Source organism: Centroberyx affinis, unplaced genomic scaffold, assembly GCF_046629955.1.
Source record: "Centroberyx affinis isolate AG114_WGS23_722 - 3 ecotype Tasmania unplaced genomic scaffold, CSIRO-AGI_Caff_v1 ptg003711l_1, whole genome shotgun sequence".
NCBI lineage: Eukaryota > Metazoa > Chordata > Actinopteri > Beryciformes > Berycidae > Centroberyx > Centroberyx affinis.
The window spans coordinates 233,504-255,239 of record NW_027281601.1 but is presented as its reverse complement, the minus strand read 5'-3'; the positions used below and the strand labels follow the sequence as shown (position 1 = coordinate 255,239).

Below are 21,736 nucleotides of genomic sequence, written 5' to 3'. Positions count from 1 at the left end.
TTTTCCAACAATGTCTGATAGGAAATAATTGCAATATTTGTGTGAAGAATTCCCTATAAGTCTCCTTTTTCTTTATTAGCAGTGCATTTAGTGAGTATCATCCAGCTAAGATGCAGAGCACTAATTATATACTGGTGGGGCAGGGGGGTCTAGGTACAGACAGTCAAACCTTTTCAATAAATTTTGGTTTTTTGGTCCTTCATTCTTGCCACCTATCACCTCGCCTCCTTAAACCACAACCTGCAATCCAAATGTAAACAAACGGAAGCCCCACCACCTAAACCTAGGAACTTAAGCTTGCCTTGGGGTTGGACAAATGTTATCACTCTCAAATTGAATGAGCAAGCTCTAGATAGAAGGAATGGCAGTTTGCAATAGCTAAATCGGAGTTTCAGATTACTTTGAACCTGTAAAAGGTTTACGTTTGTATTGTTTGTGCATACCGAGAGGTGGGGGGCCCAATATGAAATGTGTGCCCAGGGGCCCTGTGGTTGGTTAATCCAGCCCTGGTCTGAGGTTTTAGCTCAAGATTCAACTTGGACCTGGATTTCCAAAATACTGGTATGGTCCTTAAAGTGCATGTAGTAATGATAGAAGAGAGAAACAGCAAAAAGTGATACGGTCCTTAAATCTTTAATGTAAACAGCAGTTTGAGGGGCTTTAAAAAAACCTAAAGAGAAACATCTGAAGGTATTAAATAGGAAGGAGAAAATATATAAATCATACTAGAAATAACAACCATGATCTGTTTTAAATTAAAAAAATACATAAACCTTCAATTTTGTGGCCATATAGTCCTGAACACAAAAAAGACAACTTCCCTTGACCAAAACACTAACATCCTCTTTATAATACCGACTACTTGGCAGTTTCACAATTTTAAATCACTAAATTATGCCCATCTTACAAATGATAAACAAAAAAAAAGCTCAAATATTGCTTCGGAATGTTGTGTACAGCAGTCAATACAACGAGAGAATCCAATGAGGGGGAGAGGAGTGTGTGTGTGTGTGTGTGTGTGTGTGTGTGTTGGTGTTTCGCAATGGTGGTGTTTTTACAGTTGTGTTTTTGGCAAAGCCAGTGTATATGTGTGTACAATATGCTGTAAGCAGGAGTGGGGTAATAATATTAACATTAGAATATTTAAAAGAGAGGCATGTTACTGTATTACAGTGCCTGGGTTTTCAAGATTGACTCACTTATTGTAACAGTCTTCAGTATATGTGAAGCACGGACAGAGCGGAAATACGGGACAATTTTCAAGAAGTACACAGGCCTACTTGAACTTTTTTTCTTAGATTCACTTGAACCTTCCTTCCATCCTCTGGGGAGACACATAGCTGCCGCAAATAAGTGGGAATGTGACAAGAAATACTGTTGGAGAGTTGATGACAAACCGCAAAATGGCATCCCGTCCCTCCCTGCTCCCAAAACAACACAGCCACTAGCGAATCACCCCATCCTGATCCCTGCCCCCCCCCCCCCCCCCTCCTTCCCAAAACAGCCTGAGGAAAAATAATAAAATAAACATAAAAAAACAAACAAAAAATAAGACAACCAGAAAGCTGAATCGAATAGAATTTTTCTACAACAATCTTCAAGCAAAATGACAGCGGGTGCTTTCAGTCAAGACGTGAGCGAGTATTGAGTTGGCAACATCAGACACAAACGAGAGCGAGGAAGAAGACGCAGGACGACCACCGACAGGCCAAACGAATACTTCCAGGTTTCTCTCTCCATGGCAACGTGATAAAGTACTGCGTCAAAGCCGCATCGACCCGGGTCCCTCAAGTGCAGCGAGCCTATTAATATGCACCTTTTTCTCTCTTAAAAAGGAGATCTAGCAAGAAGCAAGAGGAAAATAGTTCGATAGATCCTTTCCTTCCAATCACAGTTCATCTTACAATATGGTTTATTCATTACTCATTATGTTCCAGTATTTAAGAAAGGGAATTTGTCCAGTGAGTACAGTAGGTGGTGGTAGGTTTGGGTTTGTGGGTTGGTTGCTTAGTTACAGTCATAAACAAAGTCATAGTTGCTAGGTTCTTTGGAAATCGGGGGCGGAGCCTCAGGAATCTGGATGTTCTCTAGATCCAAGAGGCGGAGCTTCATCTCCATGGAGAGGAGGGTGTCCATGTCAGATTTGGTGCAGTCGCTGGTCATCTCTTTACCCAGCAGGGCGTTCAGACCATCTGTCCACACACAGTACTGGGGGAGGGAGAGAGGGAGGGGAGAGAGAGAGAGAGAGAGAGAGAGAGAGAGAGAGAGAGAGAGAGAGAGAGAGAGAGAGAGAGAGAGAGAGAGAGAGAGAGAGAGAGAGAGAGAGAGAGAGAGAGAGAGAGAGAGAGAGAGAGAGAGAGAGAGAGAGAGATCAATCCAACATACTTAGATGCACTGCAGTGATGACATCCCAACATACAGCTTCCCCTTTATCATGTACAATAATGGAAACCCTTTCTCTCCTGCCTGTTATGTGTGTTCATTCTGTCTGACATTGTCAGCGACCGCAGGGCCAGATACTGTGTGCTTACCTCATGCTTGTCAGGAGCAATAAAGTTTAAATACTCGTCAGACTCGTAGAGGACAGAGAAGGCCAGCTCTAACACCTCCTGGAGAGAGAGGGGCAGAGAGATGCAGAAAAAGGAGAAACAGCGAAAGACAGAAGAGGAGTGAGAAAATGGGGTTCAGAGAGCGCAGGGGAAAGAAAGAGATGCAGATGGTGGAGGTGACAGGGAGAGGTAGAAGACAGAACGGGTGCAGGAAGAGCAAAACAAAGGAAAAACAGGTGAGATTTACACAACAAAGCTACCAAACCAGTGCAATCTCCCTCCCCTCTTACATCTCCTGCCCTCCGTTAGTCACTTTCATCAGCTCACCGGAGAAGGGTGCACCAATCTGAGAGAGAAATACCTGGGCATGCCTTGAGATACAAGATAAGGGAAAATGCCTGGGGTATTGGGGATACGATACGATATGATAAGAAATGGGGAGAATACCTAGAAAATCCACTGTGGGTTACTCTAGGAAAAAAACCCTGAGGAACATGTGAATACAAGACATCTTATTGGAGAGTCATGCATATATGGCAAAATTCAAGTCAGTCCCCCGCCCCCCCCCCTCTGTCTCCGTGTCTCACAAATGGTACACATGCCCGGTCTGCTCTAAACCCTGCAGAGGTGACTTTGGCTGGCCTTGTAACAGTGAGTAATGAAATGTGCTTGTGTTCTCATTCACAAGCCCATAGGACCGGCCTGGTAGACAGCCCACAGACCCCCCTCAGGCCATTCCTCCAGCCCCGCGCTTATCGACAAGGTAATAAAGGAGACAAACCAAGGAGGAGGCGAGCTCCTTTGTCTTGAAGGCTATTTATCCAAGATCCAATATATCAGTCCCGTGGGTGGGGGGGCGAGGGTTTGGAGAGGCAAAGTGCGGGAGGAAGGGCTGATGTGTACACAGACACAGACGAGATGGCTCTTTCATCCTGGTTAAGGTGCCACAGAGAGCGTGGCAATGCGTTGCTTCGACATTTAAACAAGGAAGAAAAGTGGTCAACACGTTTTTGAGGGCTCTTGTGTGATGTCGTGTTGGCAGCTAAAGGACTATTCTGCGATTTTATTCTAAGCAATTGTGCTGATGGATACATCTCTCTGTGCTAAGCCCCAAGCGCTGAGATGCAAGTTATTGTGTTATTTCCCAAAGCCAAATTATGTAACTGACGTCATGTTATGTAACTCTCACACAAACACTTTCTCTCTCCCAACACACCCACCTACACGCATGCACGTGTACACACACGCGCATGCGCGCGCACACACACACACACACACACACACACCTTGTTTTGCTTCAGGGCTCCTTTCTCCTTCATGTGAGGACAGTCTTTGCCGGTGACAACAGCTTTGATATCAGCCACAGGCACTGTGGAAGGACAGAGGAACTCTGTTAACAACAACAACAACAGCCACAACAACAACAACATCTCCTTGACAACTGTGTCACCCCAGATGGGTTGCTGGTTTATCTGGAGTGATTAAAAGTTAAAATCCTCCCTAGATCTGTCACTGTGCATGTATCGCAACTGAAACCCGTGTTGACGTCGTCTTAAAGCCAACTGCTGTTATATCACAGTCAAGACAGAATCGCTTGTCACCTCCCATAAGGCAACGTTTTGGGGCCATCTATATGGGTAGTAATGCCTTCAGCAGGGATGGGGATTGTAGACTGGGAGGAAATAAATGTGGACAATATAGTGAGCTACAAGGCACAATAAGCACAATGAAAATAAATACTGTGTCGCACTACTAGGAATCAATCCCAATAACAAATCTCATCATTTCACTGGTCACTCACGTTTGTCCTGTAGAGAATCATGGGGCACCTCGCCCTGAGGGCTCTCCTCCAGATCCCCATAGTGCAGGACTTTATGATTAGGAGACAGACGACAATACCAAAACTTATCTGGAAGGAGAGAAGGGAGAAAGGGAGAGAGGGGGGAGGAGAAGGGTGAAAGGAGAAGAGAGATGGAGACAGATTTAGAGAAATTATGAAATACATCAGTAGCTGGCATATGACATCATATGGGATTACATGAGTCATGTACAGGAGAGAAAATTAGCATGGCAAAAAGTCTGTGATGAAAAAATCAGCAATGAGGAACATCCAGATGGCTATGATGTTCTGCATGAGGAAGACATTTTGATAGACAGCAAACACAAAGTTTCTAGACCATTATCAATCATTTTATGATAATTCAAAAGCAAAAATAAAGACTTTCAAGTAAAGATCAACAAAGGGCACCACTGCTGCCTTATTAAAGCATTACTGCTGATCCTGTTGGGTGCGTTTGTCTCTTTGCCCATGGCATGAGTGAGCCTCCAGCAGCGGAGGCCTGCGACTGGCAGCTGTGTCTGTAGAGCATCGGGCACCACGCTCTCAGCGGTGAGCCTGGTGTTCTTTAGTGGTGCCATGCCAAGGTGGGCACTGAGCTGAGCTGGCAGAGAGCGGGCACAGACTGGGGAGGTCTGGCTGGCGCACGCATGGGTGGCACAGTCCAAATCCTAATTGCTGAAAATAGACAGTTGGCAGCGGCAGGCTGGTGCAGAGTGGCTCTAGTCCATGGGGAGCGGGTAGAAACGTGTGTGGCGGCTGTGAGGAGAGGGGGCTCAGGGAGAGGATGGTATCAACTACTGACTGCTCAGCTCAGCTTAACTGACAGCCTGACTGGTGTGTGTGTGTGTGTGTGTGTACACAAGCGCATATGTGTTTTCCTTTGTCTGAAAGACGCTGCCATCTGCATCCCCTCTCTTGGATTTCATTAGTATCACTCTTGTATCGAATTTGCACTTAAAACCACAACTGTCTAAAATTGATTCAACAGCCAGAATATGGACGAACTATAAGATTCAACAGACATTTCTGTGTTTGCTTGTTCACAATTGCCTGTACTCCAGGTTCTGTTACCTGTTAGTACACTGCACTTAAAAGACTTTGCGTGTACAGGTACTCTATCTTCAAAACAGCACCAGTCTGGGCTTTTAGCAGGAAACTTCCCCCTCTAATGGGCAGACTGGCAGGCAGAAAGAAGAGTCATCTCCATTGAAGAGCAGCTAAATGAATATTTGATGTAGGAATTTGATTTAAAAGGATTCTCTCCATGCTGAAGGACTTTGAAATAGCCGGATAAGATGCTGAGGGAGGGAGGATGGATGAAAGGCGAAGACACCTAACAGTAGATGGAGAGTTAATATATCTGTGAATTTTGAGGACTGTGTGAGTATGATTCAGGATTGTGCAAAAGACAATAACAATATTTTGATTTATGATAATCCAAGGTCATATCCTAACATTCTGCACTACATATGCAGGAGACACATTTAACATCCCATTTCTTCTGACCTCCCAGTACTGAATCAAACTAGGGGTCCGAGTGCAGAACACAATGAGCTATGGGACTCCTTTTATCCCTGTTCAGAGCTAGCATTGCCTCAGGTCTCTAAGGCAAAGTGCTCTTCACATTGTCAACGCATGGATATATGCAAGTACCGCCCCGAGAACAAAGGCTGAGAAATAACTCTGAGCTGAGAGGCGAAGGAAAGAGAGAGAGAGAGTGGAGAGGGAGGGAAGGATAGACAGATATGGATGGAGGGGTGGAAGAAGAGAGATGAATGGGAGATAGAGAGAGGGGGGAGCGAGGGAGAGAAATAGAAGTGAGCGGAAAATTAGAAAGGGACAGGCATATGAAGATGGGAAATAGTACACACACATGCACAAGGAGAGTGATACGGAAGAATCCAAAAAAAGAGGTGGGATGCGAGAGGAGTGACAGATAGGGAAGGAGTTACAAGAGTGTTGTGGAGACGTGGGACGCCCTTGAGAATGACTCCTTCATGTGTCCTCCAAGGCGAAGACAGCCAGCTCGGAGGAGGCAGACGACTCGCCTACAGACTGTGTGCTGTTGCTGCAGATTAAAGGCAGTGTAATCCTACAGGCTAGAGTGCTAAATTAAATCCTGTGGGGCTCATGCGCTGGGTTATATACGGCGTGTGTGGGGGTCTGCATACTACCGCTTCTGAATGGCTAATGCCTCTTTGTTTTGATGTTTACTATGTGTGTGGGTGCGTGCATGTATGTGCATGTGTTCTCAATTCCTTTGACAAGCATTCTACTACCTCCAAAGTAATAACCATGATATGGTAATATGAGACTCCATTCACAGCATGCCACTGCATAAAAGCCAGACAAGCATAAATCAGCCGACCACAAGCAGCGAAGACAATCAGATATTCAATTTGGGCGATGCTTTCCACCTGCACGCCTGTCCTGCAGAAACCTCGCAACTCGCTCGATCTATTTTCTCCGTCTTTGCTTTTCTTTTCAATTTTTCCATTTTCGGAATCCAGAGTTGACAATGTCTAGATGACAGCTGCCAAGACAAATCAGCGATAATGCGCTGTAAACTGTCAAAACACATCGGTGTCAGTAGGGAAAATCAACCCGTTTTTCCTCAATTTAAGTTGACTTATTGGAGATACTAGGTTTCTGTGGGGCACTGATGACAGTAATGCAATATCATTTCTGTTAGCACTCCTACAATGAATCATTGTGGGGTTTTTTTATTTCTCTATGTATTTGTATGTGTAGACAGAGAGAAAAATGACAGCGAGGGGTGACGGAAAGTGCAAGAGGGAGGACAGAAGAGTGAAGGGATCAGGTCTCAGGCAGATTAAATCCTCTTTGACTGTGAAGAGCAGCGCATTATACAGGCTAAACGCTACCACTGCTACTCCTCTCTCTCCCTCTCACTCCTCCTCCCTCTCTCTCTTGTGGCAGCAAGTGTGAAACACGATATTAGGCTGGATGATTCCCATACGCTCCGATCTGAAGTGGCTGCTGAGTTTTCTCCCTCTATCCCTCTCCTCCTCTCCCCTCCAGTGAATCACTGAGAAGGAATACTCTCTCCACTTACACTAAAAAATTAAGTTAAGGGAGTGTAGGAGCGAGTCTGAGTGGGTGTGAATGCTCAGTATGTTGGATGAATGTATACTCTATGTGTGTGTGTGTCTATAGGTGGTGGTGAGTGCAGGTGAAACGTTTGCTTTGCACCACAAACAAATCAGAAGTCCTTAACTGCCTTTCACCTGAAGCATGAGAATCTCATCTTCTTCTAAAAGTTCCAGCCTTTGACGGATGCTTAAACACAATACAACAAGAGCCTCCCAACAGATAATACACTGGTTTGTTATTTTCACCACACACTCCATATGCTGTAGGTCCTGAGGTTACTGAAGTCTGCTCTTTTGTCATTCTTTCAATTCATACCTTTCTCAAAGGCTTCTATTGAATTTCTGGCATTTATCTTGACGACGGTGTACATGAATGCGCATGTTTATACCTCTTTCGCCTTTCTCTATCATAGCATTTCTTTGCATGCCTTTTATCTGTGAGTGTAGGGGCAAGAGGGAGGAGAGTTGTTTGTGCATCTCTATGCGTATGTATACGAGAGAGAGAGAGAGAAAGAGAAAAGTAGTGTGTGTCTGCATGTGTTCAACTAGGAGTGGCAGTATGTCATTAAATGGCCCAAACCACAAAGGCTGAGAGAGCCAGAGGAATCGGTGGGAGCTATTAAGACAGTGTGGATTCACAGCAGTCTGTGGCTTCAACAATCTTCTGAGATACCAGTGGGACTCTCACAAAACAAACAGAGGGAGGGAGGGAGGGATGGTGCAGAGAGGAGGGACGAAGAGAGAGAGAGGGACAGAAGGAAGGAGAGAGGAGGAGGGTCCCTCATGGACACAGTGGAGGGATTTCAAAGCACATGTGGTTATGTGCTATGGATGGAGGCGGGATAACCTCTGGTGCTTGCATGCTTGTATATATGTGTGTGTATGTGTGTGTATGTGTGTGTGTGTGTGTGTGTCTCACCTTGCCTCCTGCGGCTACTGATCTTCCTGAAGCAGGTTCCCTCGCACAGCCTGTTGAGCCTCTGCTGTTTGATCAACTCCATGATCTCTGGCTGGATCTTCTCCCTCAGCTCCCTGTATACCACAGTACAGGGACACACACACACACACACACACACACACACACCATTGAGAAAAGCAGAAAACAAATAAACACTCACACACGCATATTCTTGGTTCAGGAGAATTATCCGAGCTCTGTAAACCACACCCATCTGGTGCTGCAAGCAGGCAGCAGCGGACTAGCAGACGCTCTAAGAAAGGGAAGTGAATTCTATTACAATTCACCACGTCTGCTGTCAGCATGAAATATTCATCTGACTGACAAAATCCCCTGGATTATGACTGTCAGGAGGGAGCGCGGTAGATGGGCTGCGAACACACGCATGCCAAATACACAGATATGCTTTCATGCACACGCACGCATGCAAGTACACACACACACACACACACACACACACACACACACACACACACACAAACATCATGTAGCTCCCCAAAAGTCTCATTAGTGAAAATCTGTGCTGCTCCGGTTCCTGCTTGGATCTCCGCCATTTCTGCATGCATGTACATGTATGTGCGTCTGTGTTGCACATGAATGCTAAGCACACAGCCCTTGTCCGGATGAATTATGTATAATAACTCCCCTAGCAGTGCTTCTCTCTATCCTTTATTTTCCTTCATCATGGTTGAAAGTCCTTCCTCTCCCTTTCTACCTCTTTCCCTCCTAATTTCCCTTTTTATTCTTTCAGAAATGTGATTTTGCATCATGTTTTGTCAGGATTTGTCAGGAGACACACAATGGCTATTCATTTCTAATGAGAGATTACCATTTTCTTGTCGTATTTCCACCCTATATGTGTTCCTGATCATATCCTTTTCTTTCATTCTCTTCCTTCTCCCTCTTCTTGTCTCCCTGTTTGCCTCATCAATGGACTCCATGCATCACACTGATCTGTGGTTGGGCGTTCAGTCTGACACGTTTAAGAGGACAGCTAGTTGGGATGGCGAGGCTCATCATCCAGATTTAGTAGCAGGGATTGATGATGATAGCTGGACTTAACAGCTTCATGTACTATTGGTCTGACCGAGCTAGATGTGGGTGAGATTGTTTTCATCCGTGAGTTTTAGATGGCTTGGCTGCTCGGTCATCTCAGAAAATAATTTCACTGGAACTGATTCTATCCTGCGATTGTGAAAAATCACAGACAGTTGAGTTAAAGGGCTGAGATCTTGTGCTGGCAGACCTCAGCGAGGGAAGCACTCTTTGGTTAGTATCAAGTGTTCCCATTATAAGATGGAGTGGAAAGAGTGGGGCACTCAGATGTGAAAGTGGCACCAAAATCCATTTACAGCTTTGTGGAAATGAGCAGGTACTGGCAGTACATATATTAGTGAAATATTACACAAGAACAAGTGGAATTGGGAATCAATAATGAATTAAGCTTAACCACTTCCCATTCTAATTTTCTGGAGACTGCATTAAAGTTAAACTGTGTATTAACATTTTCTCATAAATGTTTCCTCAGCAGTTCTGAGTAGACCTGCTGTATTAATCTTTGATAATATCCTGTTTATATAAACTGAAATCTTTTGGTGTAAGCAACTATGCAAATACAACATTTCCCACACAAATTGCAAAACCCACATTTTTCTAATTATGCCAAAATTTGCTGACAGGAACCAAAACTAAATAAAGTTGTGCCTTGAATGTAGACATTCTACAGGAGACACTGCTTTAATCTGAAATGTAAAAGGAGCCACATCAGCTGAACAATTGCATCTCTAAATGTCCAAAGTCAGTCAACAACAATAACTAATAGTATCAAACTGTGCAGTACTACTTGAACTCTGCATTCGGACTCCTACACTGTTACAGTACATCATTAATCTGTGATGTTTAATGCATTCCAGGAGGTATTTTGTGATAAAGTGTTGTCATTTGTGTTGTAACCACTTTCCCTCAACCTGGCTTTTCTACTTCCACTTCAGTTAGTCATTTCCTACATTTCCCAGAATGCCTTTGGACAACCCCCAGTGAAGGGCTGTGAGCTTGTTGCATTCAGCTGTGGGTTGTATGTGACCGCAGTAAAGTTAGCTTTATATTGGATATTCTGTGGATATTTATGATTCCACCTACAATAACTTGGAAAGCAAACCAATAAAAAACCCCAACCCTAATTAATATATTTGTGATTACTGGAAGAGGAAAAAACATTTACAACCACTTTTTTTTCAGTATTTGAGAGAATATTGTTCTTATGCCACCTAGTTCCTTTGGGAAACAAGCTATACAAATTTGAATGAATGTTTATACATTAGAAAAATAATTTCTCAAAATACTGAAACCAGGTTGTAAATTGTTGTTCCTTTTCCAGGGCCCAGGAATGCTAATTGTTTTTTTAAGTGTTAAAGTGTGTTAAAGTGGATTTTTCCTTACTTTCTTTGCTTTTGCTTTACTTTACTTTCTCCACTAGCATTAATTGGTTGCTAAAGTTTGATCTCTACCCTTCCAATATCGATTCAATAAGCCCTTGGCTTAGCATTGATTGCCGTTCAAAGGGACAGGCTCTCCCAGTGAAGCGATTTTTCAATAGTGCTGGCTACTCCATTAAAATTAAGGCAGGACAAAACAACATTCTCCATTACAGGGCCTGTATCATGATCAGTCAATGAATGATCTATTAGAGACTCTCCAAGCTTAATGAGCTGGAGGGTCGTTAATGGAGTATTCACTGGGAATGCCATTTGCTGAAAATTTGATTTTAATGCAGATTTTCAATCACAAAATGAAAGCACAGGTGCACCGTGCTTTATGCCAATAGTTGGCATTTGTTTTGACAAATGGAAAAAGAGAACAAGTAATAAAGAGAAGCAATTCAGAGCTTATTAATGTTTTTGGCAGATGTGATTTTTTTTCTCCTGTTTTTGGTTGTATACTTGTTGAGGTAGATGGGGAGAGGGGGAATTATTATTAACTACATGAATATCACTAAACGTCTTCCTGTGGTGAGCAGTGACATGAGAGTCATGGAGAAAATGGAGTGTGAAATTCACTATGCCTTACTCCACAGAAAATGTCTTACATTTTCTTGTGGCCTTTCCTGGGAACAAAACTGTCAGACCTATTCATAAATAAAATATTAGCTGCAATTATTCAAATTGAATTCAGCGTATTCTTAGCCCCATCTAGACTGCCCAACAAGCTCTTTGTGGGACACTTCAGTTGGCTCAAGAAGCCAGGCAAGATCAGGCAACCACTAAAAACCCTTTGTGTGCATCCCTGGATTTTGCCTAGCACGCAGGATACCATCCTACTGATCATTGATTGGTCGACTCACAGGATGGGGCGGGACTGGAAGTCTTCCTGGTTCATCCTTTCGGACTGGCGTATCTTCAGGATCTCAGTGTAGCTCAGGTTCTGCAGGCGACTCTTAAACTGGTCCAGTGAATTAGGCTTGAGAGTCAGCGCTCGCATGATCTGCTCCCTCACCACCTGCATTACCTACAGAACAGAGGGGCAGAGGAGGAGGGTATGACATCAGCACGGACGCAGGGGCCATAGAGGATGCATAGAGTAGGTGTGTGTGTGTGTGTGTGTGTGAGATTATGTCAGCCAAAGACAGAGTGGTTTACAAGACGGAGTCAGGTCAAAACCAACCGCTTCCCTTTTCGATGAGGTCAGGGAAGCGCATAAAGTTCTGTTCCACCCCTGACAAGATTAATGATGTGCATTTTTTCAGAGCCGGAGCCTGTAATCCAGTCTAGTGCATTCAGCCTTAACAGGAAAAGAGCAAAGGGGAATAATTCAATAGTAGCAAGTCAACTGTTAGGCCCAGTATCATGCATCAGTGGAGAGCATTTACAGAACTCGCCCATAATACCCCAGCTGGGCCTATTCGTTTGACTGTGGCTGTAGAAGCATGACATGACCAAAACCAGCCAAACAAAGCCTCACTCACCAGCATACAAACTCTTTATGATGGGTTTAAACCCCAGTTTGAGCTACTTTATGACAGCACTAATTTGCTCCTTAACACAGTGGATAAAACACTAATTCCCTCCCTAATACAAACGTCCTCTTCCATCCCACACACCTCCGATACAAAAAACTTGAGCAGAAAACAGAATTAGCCCAAAGGCCCAAACACAGTGTTGAGCTGAAATCTTCAATGACAGCCACTTCCATGCCATTATCATCCTACAGTCCTAGCTCCTTTGATTCACTCTCCACAGATTAGATCCATATTAATTGGAGATAAAAAAAAAACAGAGTGGTCATTGTTAGTTTTTTCTGCCAATCAGCCCTGCACCCCTGTGTGTTTTGGCGTAGAGAGGAAATGAGAGCCTGCAGGGTAGACCCTCGATGCTGCACATCAACAAAGGACCTGTCAGTCTAGATGTTGCGGCGTTCATCTGCCTTGTACTCTGAGAATTTATCTGCGCTTTGCATAATTACAATTCGAACACTCACACAACTCAGAGAAAGACTCGTTTTTGTGAAAAGATTTCATTCAAACTATACGCAAGGGGCTTGGCTGAGAGTAAAAATCATTCCAAAAATGCTGAAATTATTCAAACACAATGCAACATAACCCTGCAAAAGTGCTTTCCCCTCAAAACAGAGGGAGGCTTCAAAACATTTTTCTACCCAAGTCGAGCAGTGCTCTTTCAGTTAGTGAAGATAGCGCAGAAGTGACAAGCAGCCCTGATTATGGATCAGCCTTGTTAGCAGCCGCCTCTGGGCCTGCAGATGCTGATTCATTGAATCGGATCCACTGTTCAAACTGAGGTGACAGAAAGAAATAGATTGTCTTCTCTTCAGTTCTCTTCGATTTTGTTGTATTGTATTTTGTCTATTCTCTACTTGCCTTGGTGATCAGATGCTTGAGGACAAACAATTATTGCCAACCTCTAGAGCTGCAAACACGCTTCTCCACAGTATGTCAACTCATGACAGACGATAAGGCTTTGGGTATGGATGGTGTGTGTATGTGTGTGTGTGTGTGCGTGTGTGTGTGCGAGTGTATGTTCAGGATAAAAGTAAGTGTAGATGTGTATGGAAATTCCTTGTAATTTGTTCACTGCTCCTCTTCTCTATCATTCTGTTTCATCTAAACTGTAACCCTGCTCAACACAACCTTAACAACCTCACCAAAACCCAGTGAGCTAAGATACCAAACATAGTCTTATGTAATACTGTTCTTGCTGTTTGTGTTTACTGCGAGGCGATTACTCATCAACTCGCTAACCTCTGGAGCTTAAACTGGACTCTCACTAGTCAGACGGAGCCAGGGGGAGAGAGCATTAAAAATAGATGGGCTGAGTCGCTGAAAATGAAATATAGAAAAGCCTAAACCTCAACCCTGCGCCAAAAAGCAGAAAACCTCAGACGACACGGGCGATCAAGGATAATCCTCTCGAATCAGCGTCGCTTTCGCCGTGATAAAACGCGTAAAGAAGTGGCCTGGTCTCAAAGTCCCTATTTGGGAAGTTGGCGCTACACGGTGAGAGCGCGACAAAAAGGAGTAACCCATTTCTAATTCTAGATCCGATAAACCCTAGAGGTAATAGTCAGCTCCCACCACAAAAACAGAATGAAAAATGACAAAAAAAAAAGAAAAAAAAAAGAAACGCAGTCATTTTCCAACTGATTACACAATTTAATCCAGGATTATCTTTTGGGATGTAAATATGTTCAGAGGCGGTAATCACAGTGTATTGCCTAAAAAACTGGCAACAAATTGACCTTGGAAAATAAGCACATGCGATAACGGGGGAAAACACAATAGAAAACAGTGCTGTCAGGAGTTATTTGGAGCAGCAAGCATGTGAATGCCTTTTGGCACCACTGTTAACAATGCTACACCTGTGGCACCACCTGTGCCAACGCTACACCTGAGCTCTGCAGTTACCTACTACAGCACATGTTATTATACACCAGATTTGGCCACTGATGATTCATCAGTGGATGTATTTTAAGAAGAAGTTGCAACAGCAGGTGTTGAACCTGCGTGACCCTTGTAGTGTCAGTGATACACTTCACTGATTGAGCTTATACCCAGGATCACATCACTGCTACATGAGCTGTTCTCTAGTGTGATCCAAATCTAACCACTATAGAGGTTCAGTCAGAGCATCAGCAACAAAACAGTACAGTTTTGGGCTAGGTTGAAGCCCCTATATGTAGAATATTTACCCAATATATCTCTAATTAAGTTTGATAGGATAGTGTAATGGCCGTGAAAATTGGTTTATTCTTTCTGTTGCTTTCTAAGTGTTCATTCTGTGTCCCCAGGTACAATTTCCCACAAATTGTGCAGGATTAATTTACGGCACAAAGGATAGAGCCTCAACCAAAGCAGAAAGAGGACTCACTTTGAATTACTCTACTTCACACTTCATATGGAAACAAATACACAGACAAGTCCAGATGCTGTGCAGTCCCACAGCACCTAGCTAGGTGTTCATCAACTGTTGCTGTAGTTGAAGTTATTACAGTCCTGGAATAATGAGGATAACCTCACCAATGTATTGTCAAGAAGAAGAGATCCACCAGTAGGTTAGCTGTCTTTCAGTATCATAACATAGCAGTCTGTTAGCCAAAATGTTTTGTTAGCATTGCCCAAACTTAATAAATCCCACATCTGTTTGGCAAAACTGCTTCACTAACTCAGTGTAATTTTAACCAAAGCATTCGCTGGCAAAAATTCCTTTTGCTTGGCAAGACTGTAACAGCGGGCGAGCGAGCTTCACTTAGTATGAGCTGAGTGAGTGCCGCTTGACAGACTGACCTCAATTTAGCCCCTGACGAACAGGTCCTGTGCCATGGGAAAAATAACTAGCATCCTTACACAAGTTTAGTCCTGTTCCATCATTCTGTATACATATTTGTGTGTGTGTGTATTTGTGTGTGGAGGGGTGGTGGGCGACAGTGATGTATTCTGTCCCTCTCTCTGCCTCTCTGTAATATCTATGCCACATCATCATGGAGAGAAACAGGTGTCCACCTAACAGTAGAGTTACAGCACACACACACACACACACACACACACACACACACGGTAATAATTAAGTCTCGAGTTAATTTTCCCATTAAGATTACAAATGGCCTGTCACTGTGTCTAGTAACAGTAGGCTAACCATTCTCATTTTTTTCCTGCACAACACAGCAGGGCTGGAACTATCAAAACTCCTCAATAAGTTATCTAAAAACAAAAGCAAATTATATTATAATACAACAAAGAATGGGCTTTAATAACCTCAGATCACTGGTGAAAATCACAAGCTTTAGTTAAGTTTATTCATCATTTACACTAAATATAATCAGACTGCAGCACAAAGGCTTGACAAATTGCACACAGTAGGCAAACCCACACCAAAAAGCTTCTAAAAAATTCTAAACAGCAAGACTTCTGCTGGCCTTTATCTATCTCTAGCTAGTATTGAATTTTATATTATTCAGATGTGCTCGGCTATTTAAGGTGAGTCCCGCTCTCATCTGTAGCTTCCTTCCAGATCCTTGTGAAGGCTCCAGAGACCAGCTACCACAGAGCCCTTGATATTTCAGCAGCGCCCTCCCTGGGGAATGTTCATTAATATGCCTTGTTTGCAGCCGTGTCTCCGGCAGGAAAACAATTCTGTTGGCCCATGTGGCTGCACTCATGCTAATTAACACTGCGAATATTCATCACATTTAATACGAACACATGGTCCCTTCACAGCAGGGGGGTCATTATGAATATTTTATCTTTATCAATTTTTTTTTCATCCACTGATTGCTCAGAGAGCACCTTGGTAGAGGTGAGATGACGTCAACACTGAATACAAATTTGCAGGATGAGTTAGCTCCGTGGGTAAATTTAGACTCAGCTTTTTCCTGAGCATTTCTACTCTTTAATGAAGAGAAGTCATACTGGTTTCATGTTGCTTCAATGAAGGAACACCATCCCGGCCACATTACGTACCATTCCCAGCGTATCCTATAGGAGAGGGATGAAAGCTGACTGGCGTTAGCGACATTCTAGCTGTCAAACAAAGATGATCTTAGCACAGATTTATTCACCTTCTGCTTGTCCTTTCCCTTGCCCTGAAACAATCATCAGAGGTGTTGATCCAAGATTTACCCGTTCTATCTTGTCACTCTTTCTTTCAGTCTTTCACTCTTCCCTCCCTGTCAGACTCCCTCCTTTTTCTCAGTCAGCAGCCATCACTCTCTCTTGCAGCTCTTTTGAAGGGAAGCTATAGGCAACAGACAGCAGACAAAGTGTCGGCAAAAGTAATTAAACCCTGGTGTCCCATGAGCCGACTAGTGCACGTAATGAGGAGTTGGCCACACTGACTCCTCTGCCACACTCCTTCATTGTCTCTCTCTCTCTCCCTCTATTTCTGCCCCCCCACCCCACCCCACCAGCACCACCCACCCATACAGGACAGTCGGACACTTCCTCTCCCGGAGTCTCCCCCTCATCCATCATCAACGATGCATCAGCCGTGACAAATTACTGTCCCCTCTCACCGGCCAATCGACTGTCGCCGCTGCTCCATTTACCTAAGAGGATGCTAATGACATCGTTTACCAGCTGTCAGTCAAACGCTCCACCCGCCACTCAAGCCAAGGCGGGAAATCTGGAGATTGTGTTGAAGAGGCACTTTGGTGGGCAAATAATCAGGTAGTAATCACAGAATAATGACTTTGCCGACACTCCCTGAAAGCAATCAAAAAGTCAATCTCATCTGGTGATGATGGGACCGTCGCTGCAGTGAGTTCCTGTATTTATGGCCACACCTCGGCCTTGAAGTAGGCAAAACAAGCATGCACGCACACTCTCTTGCACACACACACACACAGGTTCACACAAAGATGAGGCACTCACTCTCACACTTCTCTGGGAGCGCCCCGTTCTTTAATAAGGAGCAGACGAAGAGAATATAGGGAATCCATTTCGCTGCCATTGAAATGGTAATTCTATTTTCCTCTCCCTGCCACCACGTCCCGTGTTCAGTTAATAATTATCTCCTTCAAAGTTGACCATGCTGTCATTAAATATGAAACAATGCCACAGAGATGGACATGAAAGCCTGCCTGTCTCTGTTATCACCGAGCACAGAGAGAGGGGGTGGGTATGGGTTGTATTAAATTTAGAAACTGATAAAAATGCATTGCATAAAAATGCAAAAATGTGCCAGTGAAGAGCGAGCTGATGAGACTGAAAACTTAAACAAAAAGCTGTGGTTGCTGTCTCATGCCTCTAATGTACACATTTATTAAAACCAACATTTCAATGGCAAATCTGCCTTTGTCAAGGCTACATTACTATTAAAACTGTTAAATTACTATTATTAATATGTCACTGAACAAAAAAAACAACAAACACATCAATCCCATTGAATAATATCAGGCTGTACATTGTCTGTTCATCCCAATTCTCTTTCCAATGGCCTTCCAACCAGAGAGTAGCCTAGACTGGATCAAATCTTCCCATGTATTCATAAGGAAAGGATGAGCCTTTGTTGGTCTGCTTCCTTTGCATGTGTACTCACCCTAGTACCAGGCACCCAGATATTGTTTACTTCTGGTTTCTATTCATGAAATGGTAGTGACACTAATCTGTGCCAACAATGCCAACTGTGCCAGCTTTTGCTCTCTGTCACCCCCGCGGTCTGTGTGATAGGACTTTTGGGGAGGCACAACAAAACAGGGATCCACGTCTGACAGGCTGACAGAGCACACACGCCGGCTTTGCTTTGGTCACAACACAGTGAAGCGCTTCAAATGCTCCCCCACCGGCTTCGGCTTCAAAAAAGGCCTTTCTAACCCCATAGTCCATAACGTTCTGCATGTCAACTGCTGTGGATGTCACTGATTTGATGGTTACAGAGAAGACTTTTAAGGAACTTGGCAATGATACAGGAGCAACGTTTTCCCAAAATAGATGGCTAATATTGTCTTAAGCAAGGATGGGGATCGTCAACTGGGTAAACAGTAAACAGTAAAGAAATAATATTGACCACAACTGTTGTCAAAATTGTCCATCAGCATTGCTGTAAAATGTTCCCTGTGTATCATGATCTCTAGGATTTGACACTCCATAGTTCCATAATGTCAAAGCTCAGTTGGTCTACCTCAAAGCTTTTTGTGGTAGCAACTTTCTATTGCTTTTGTGACCAAATGTAGGGTATGAAAATACCAAGCAAGAGACAGTCAGGGGGCAATTTCATAGGGTGAAAAGGTGGTGGCATGAACAAACTTACCATTGGAAAAGCAGCAAAATGGCCAGGTTACCAATTTGTCAATGAAAGCAGCTTGTGTTCAATTCTCTCTTAACTTCACATCTCTTCACATCTTCACCTCTCTCCTGACAACTTTGTCATGGTTTTTTGCCAAGTCTGTTAGGAGAAACTGAATGTGGAGGCACTACCTCCATCCATTAAAATTTAAATTATATATCTACCCCAATGGTTTGGATGTAAGGATATGACAGGCATTGTATTCGACTGTTTCAATAAAATATAGTCGTACGGGGCAAATATAATTTCATAGTGCAGTGAAAAGTCTATTTCTCTCTGTATGTGAATGCCTTAGGGAGCAGTTTGACAGCATTTCTGCACTGCAGGGAGCAGCACATATTGTAGGCAAGACAGGGGCACACACACATGTTCTCACTTGAGCTACGCACTTCTACATACGCTCATTCCCTCTGTCATGTACACACACAAAATATGAACACACACACACACACATGCACACAGACACACAAAACACACCTGCCTGGCTCCCTGGAGAACTCCCTCCATCATTCCTATTCTTCCTTCTGCATGAGTGATGCAGGCGTAGCTCTGGCTGTTGCTGCTAGCTGCTGTTGTTGCCATATTTAGAGGGCCAGTGCTGCACGCCCAGACAAACTGTCAGAGGAGGTCTTTCTCAACAATCAGCTCCATGTGAAATGCAGCACAGGCCATATGGATGATCTAAGAGCAAACTCCCCTGGGAAAGGGCACTTGCTGTAAATTTATCAAGAAATGCCGATGAAAGCCAAGCGTTGACCTTGGCTTGTGTACAGCAATATATTAATGAGTGTGTAATAATATTGCGCAGCTGTTGCATGAAATATGAGAATTTCTGCATAATTATCCCATTGGGATGACTAAAATGCTTTAGATTAATCTCTACTCAAGGACATCAAAACAGGTATTATTTCATTATATGAAATAACTCTCATCAAAAGACTATATGTATCTCAGAGTGTACCCACAATGCATCACAGTTGGGTAGAAACGCTGTCTAAAAATATGTTTTATTACCTTTCTGGGGTTGACCTGTCAGGCACAGTGGAGTCAGGCAAAGTTTCCATAAAAATGTAAACGGCACCCATTTGGGCCAGGTAGGCAAAGTGAGTAATTTCAGTGCTGTAAGGCAAGGAGACTGACTGTGACAAACATGTCCATTAGTCAACAGTTTGCCTGTCTGTGGGTCATGGTGTTTCTCCTTGGTCCACCTTCCTCTGCGCAACCGCAGCATGATACAACAACAAGACTGGGGAGCTAGCCTGGGTCACAGCTGCACTCCTACTGTACAGAAGCCTATGCATATTTTGGACTACTACTACCCAAACAGTCATGTACACACACATCATAACCCCCCCCTCCCCCCCAATCCACCTGAGTATACATCCCATTGACTTCCCCTGCTGATTTCCAGTGAGCTGTTGCTGAAATGCGACAACAGTATCATTATCTAGACGCGCGACGAAACAAAACGTTAGCTCTGCATCTCCGCTCATGCAGCTCTGATGGCTTGATGCTAATGGCTGATGATCTCCCCGGTCTGATTAGTGTGCTCAGCTTTGGCATTCTCAGTGTGAGTGGGCCAGCGTTGCCTGAGATCAGAGATGCTCCCTTGGGCTGCGCAGTGCAGCCCTACACACACACACACACACACACATACACACAAACACACACATACACACTTGGGAAAAAAGCTAACAGACAAAAAGAGTAAGAAACAGCATACAAGCCCCTGCATAGACACACAGTGCAGTTGTAAAGCATTCACACTCTTGCCTTCCTCTACACACACACTTGAACAAAGCATACAAACAAAAACAAACTCATAAAAACATACAAGCCCTTACATAGACACACACACACACACACACACACACACACACACACACACACACGCACACGTGCAAGAACAATAAAGCAAACCTTGTTAAGGGAGTGGGAGGTGAGGCAGCCAGGCAGAAAGATATAAATAGCCTGTCTGAATTTAACAATAGGGATGGAAGAAAGAAGAGGTGGAGGGGGTCAAGAGACACAGAGGGGGGGGGGGGGGAGAGAGAGAGAGAGAGAGAGGGGAGTGGGGAGAGAGAGAGAATGGGAAATACAATGGGAGAAAATGGGAGAGATTGAGAGAGAATGAGAATGGGAGAAGGAAAGAGAGAGACAAATAAAAAGAAAGGGCTATGAGGGGTTGAAGGAGAGAGGGAGGAAAAGAGGCATAGAGGGCAGGAAGATGGAGACAGTAGGAGAGGTAAATAAAACCTGTGTGGAATGTGAAACGGCAGGTCTCGTTGCAGGAGAGGAGAGGAGAGGAGAGAAGAGGAGAGAAGTGGGGGAGGGGGCTGGTTTACTGTGGTCTGATACCAGTCATAGATGTAGTGTTTCATGCAAAGCGCGACAGCAGTAGTCACAGTGGTTGGCATATGGCAACGTGTGCTGCGTTTTGACTAACTGCCCCAAGCTGCTTCCTGGCATTAGTATCGCCCAATAACGGAGGCACCTGCACTCACATTATTGTAGTCACGTCGCTTCTGATTGGACACGCTGGCAACCATTTCATTAATCATGTATGTGTGCATGTTAACCTTCTGGCAAAGTGGTAGCACTGTCCTGTTACTTCAATAAAGGACAAAGCCAGAAATCATTTGCATTGATTTGCATTAAACATCCCTAATTGATTTGTGCTGCGCAGCCTTAAATTAAACTGAAATGGTCGTTCTGCGCTGAATAGCAAATCAGCTGGCCTTAAATATTCACCAGAGGCCAAGTGTAGTGATGGTGCAGCCGGCAGCAGATGGGGGTGTGTGAGGGTTGAGGACAGGGTCGCTCGGCAGCCGTCGTCCCACTGGGGCCTTTGAGGATTGCCATGTGAATAATCCCACATGGGCAGGTCACTCTTCAACATGGCTGAACAAAGCAGATTATCTACTGTACTCTACATCACCCCAGGCCAGTGCAGAAATGTCATGAAACGCCAACAGAAGGCCTTTGGT

General features: G+C 44.0%; 1 protein-coding gene across 3 annotated transcripts in view; it reads right to left on the bottom strand.

Moving 5' to 3' along the window:
* Positions 1-1,494: 1,494 nt before the first annotated feature.
* Positions 1,495-21,736, bottom strand: part of elmo1 (engulfment and cell motility 1 (ced-12 homolog, C. elegans)) — a 69,488-nt gene continuing 49,246 nt past the window's right edge. For all 3 annotated transcript variants that reach the window (XM_071540747.1, XM_071540748.1, XM_071540749.1), the window contains 6 exons: positions 11,801-11,964; positions 8,422-8,534; positions 4,351-4,458; positions 3,836-3,918; positions 2,532-2,609; positions 1,495-2,208 (listed from right to left, as the gene is read on the bottom strand). In XM_071540747.1, coding sequence (XP_071396848.1) covers positions 2,008-2,208; positions 2,532-2,609; positions 3,836-3,918; positions 4,351-4,458; positions 8,422-8,534; positions 11,801-11,964 — 747 coding nt within the window. In that variant the 3' untranslated portion in view covers positions 1,495-2,007. The remainder of the gene's footprint in view (positions 2,209-2,531; positions 2,610-3,835; positions 3,919-4,350; positions 4,459-8,421; positions 8,535-11,800; positions 11,965-21,736) is intronic.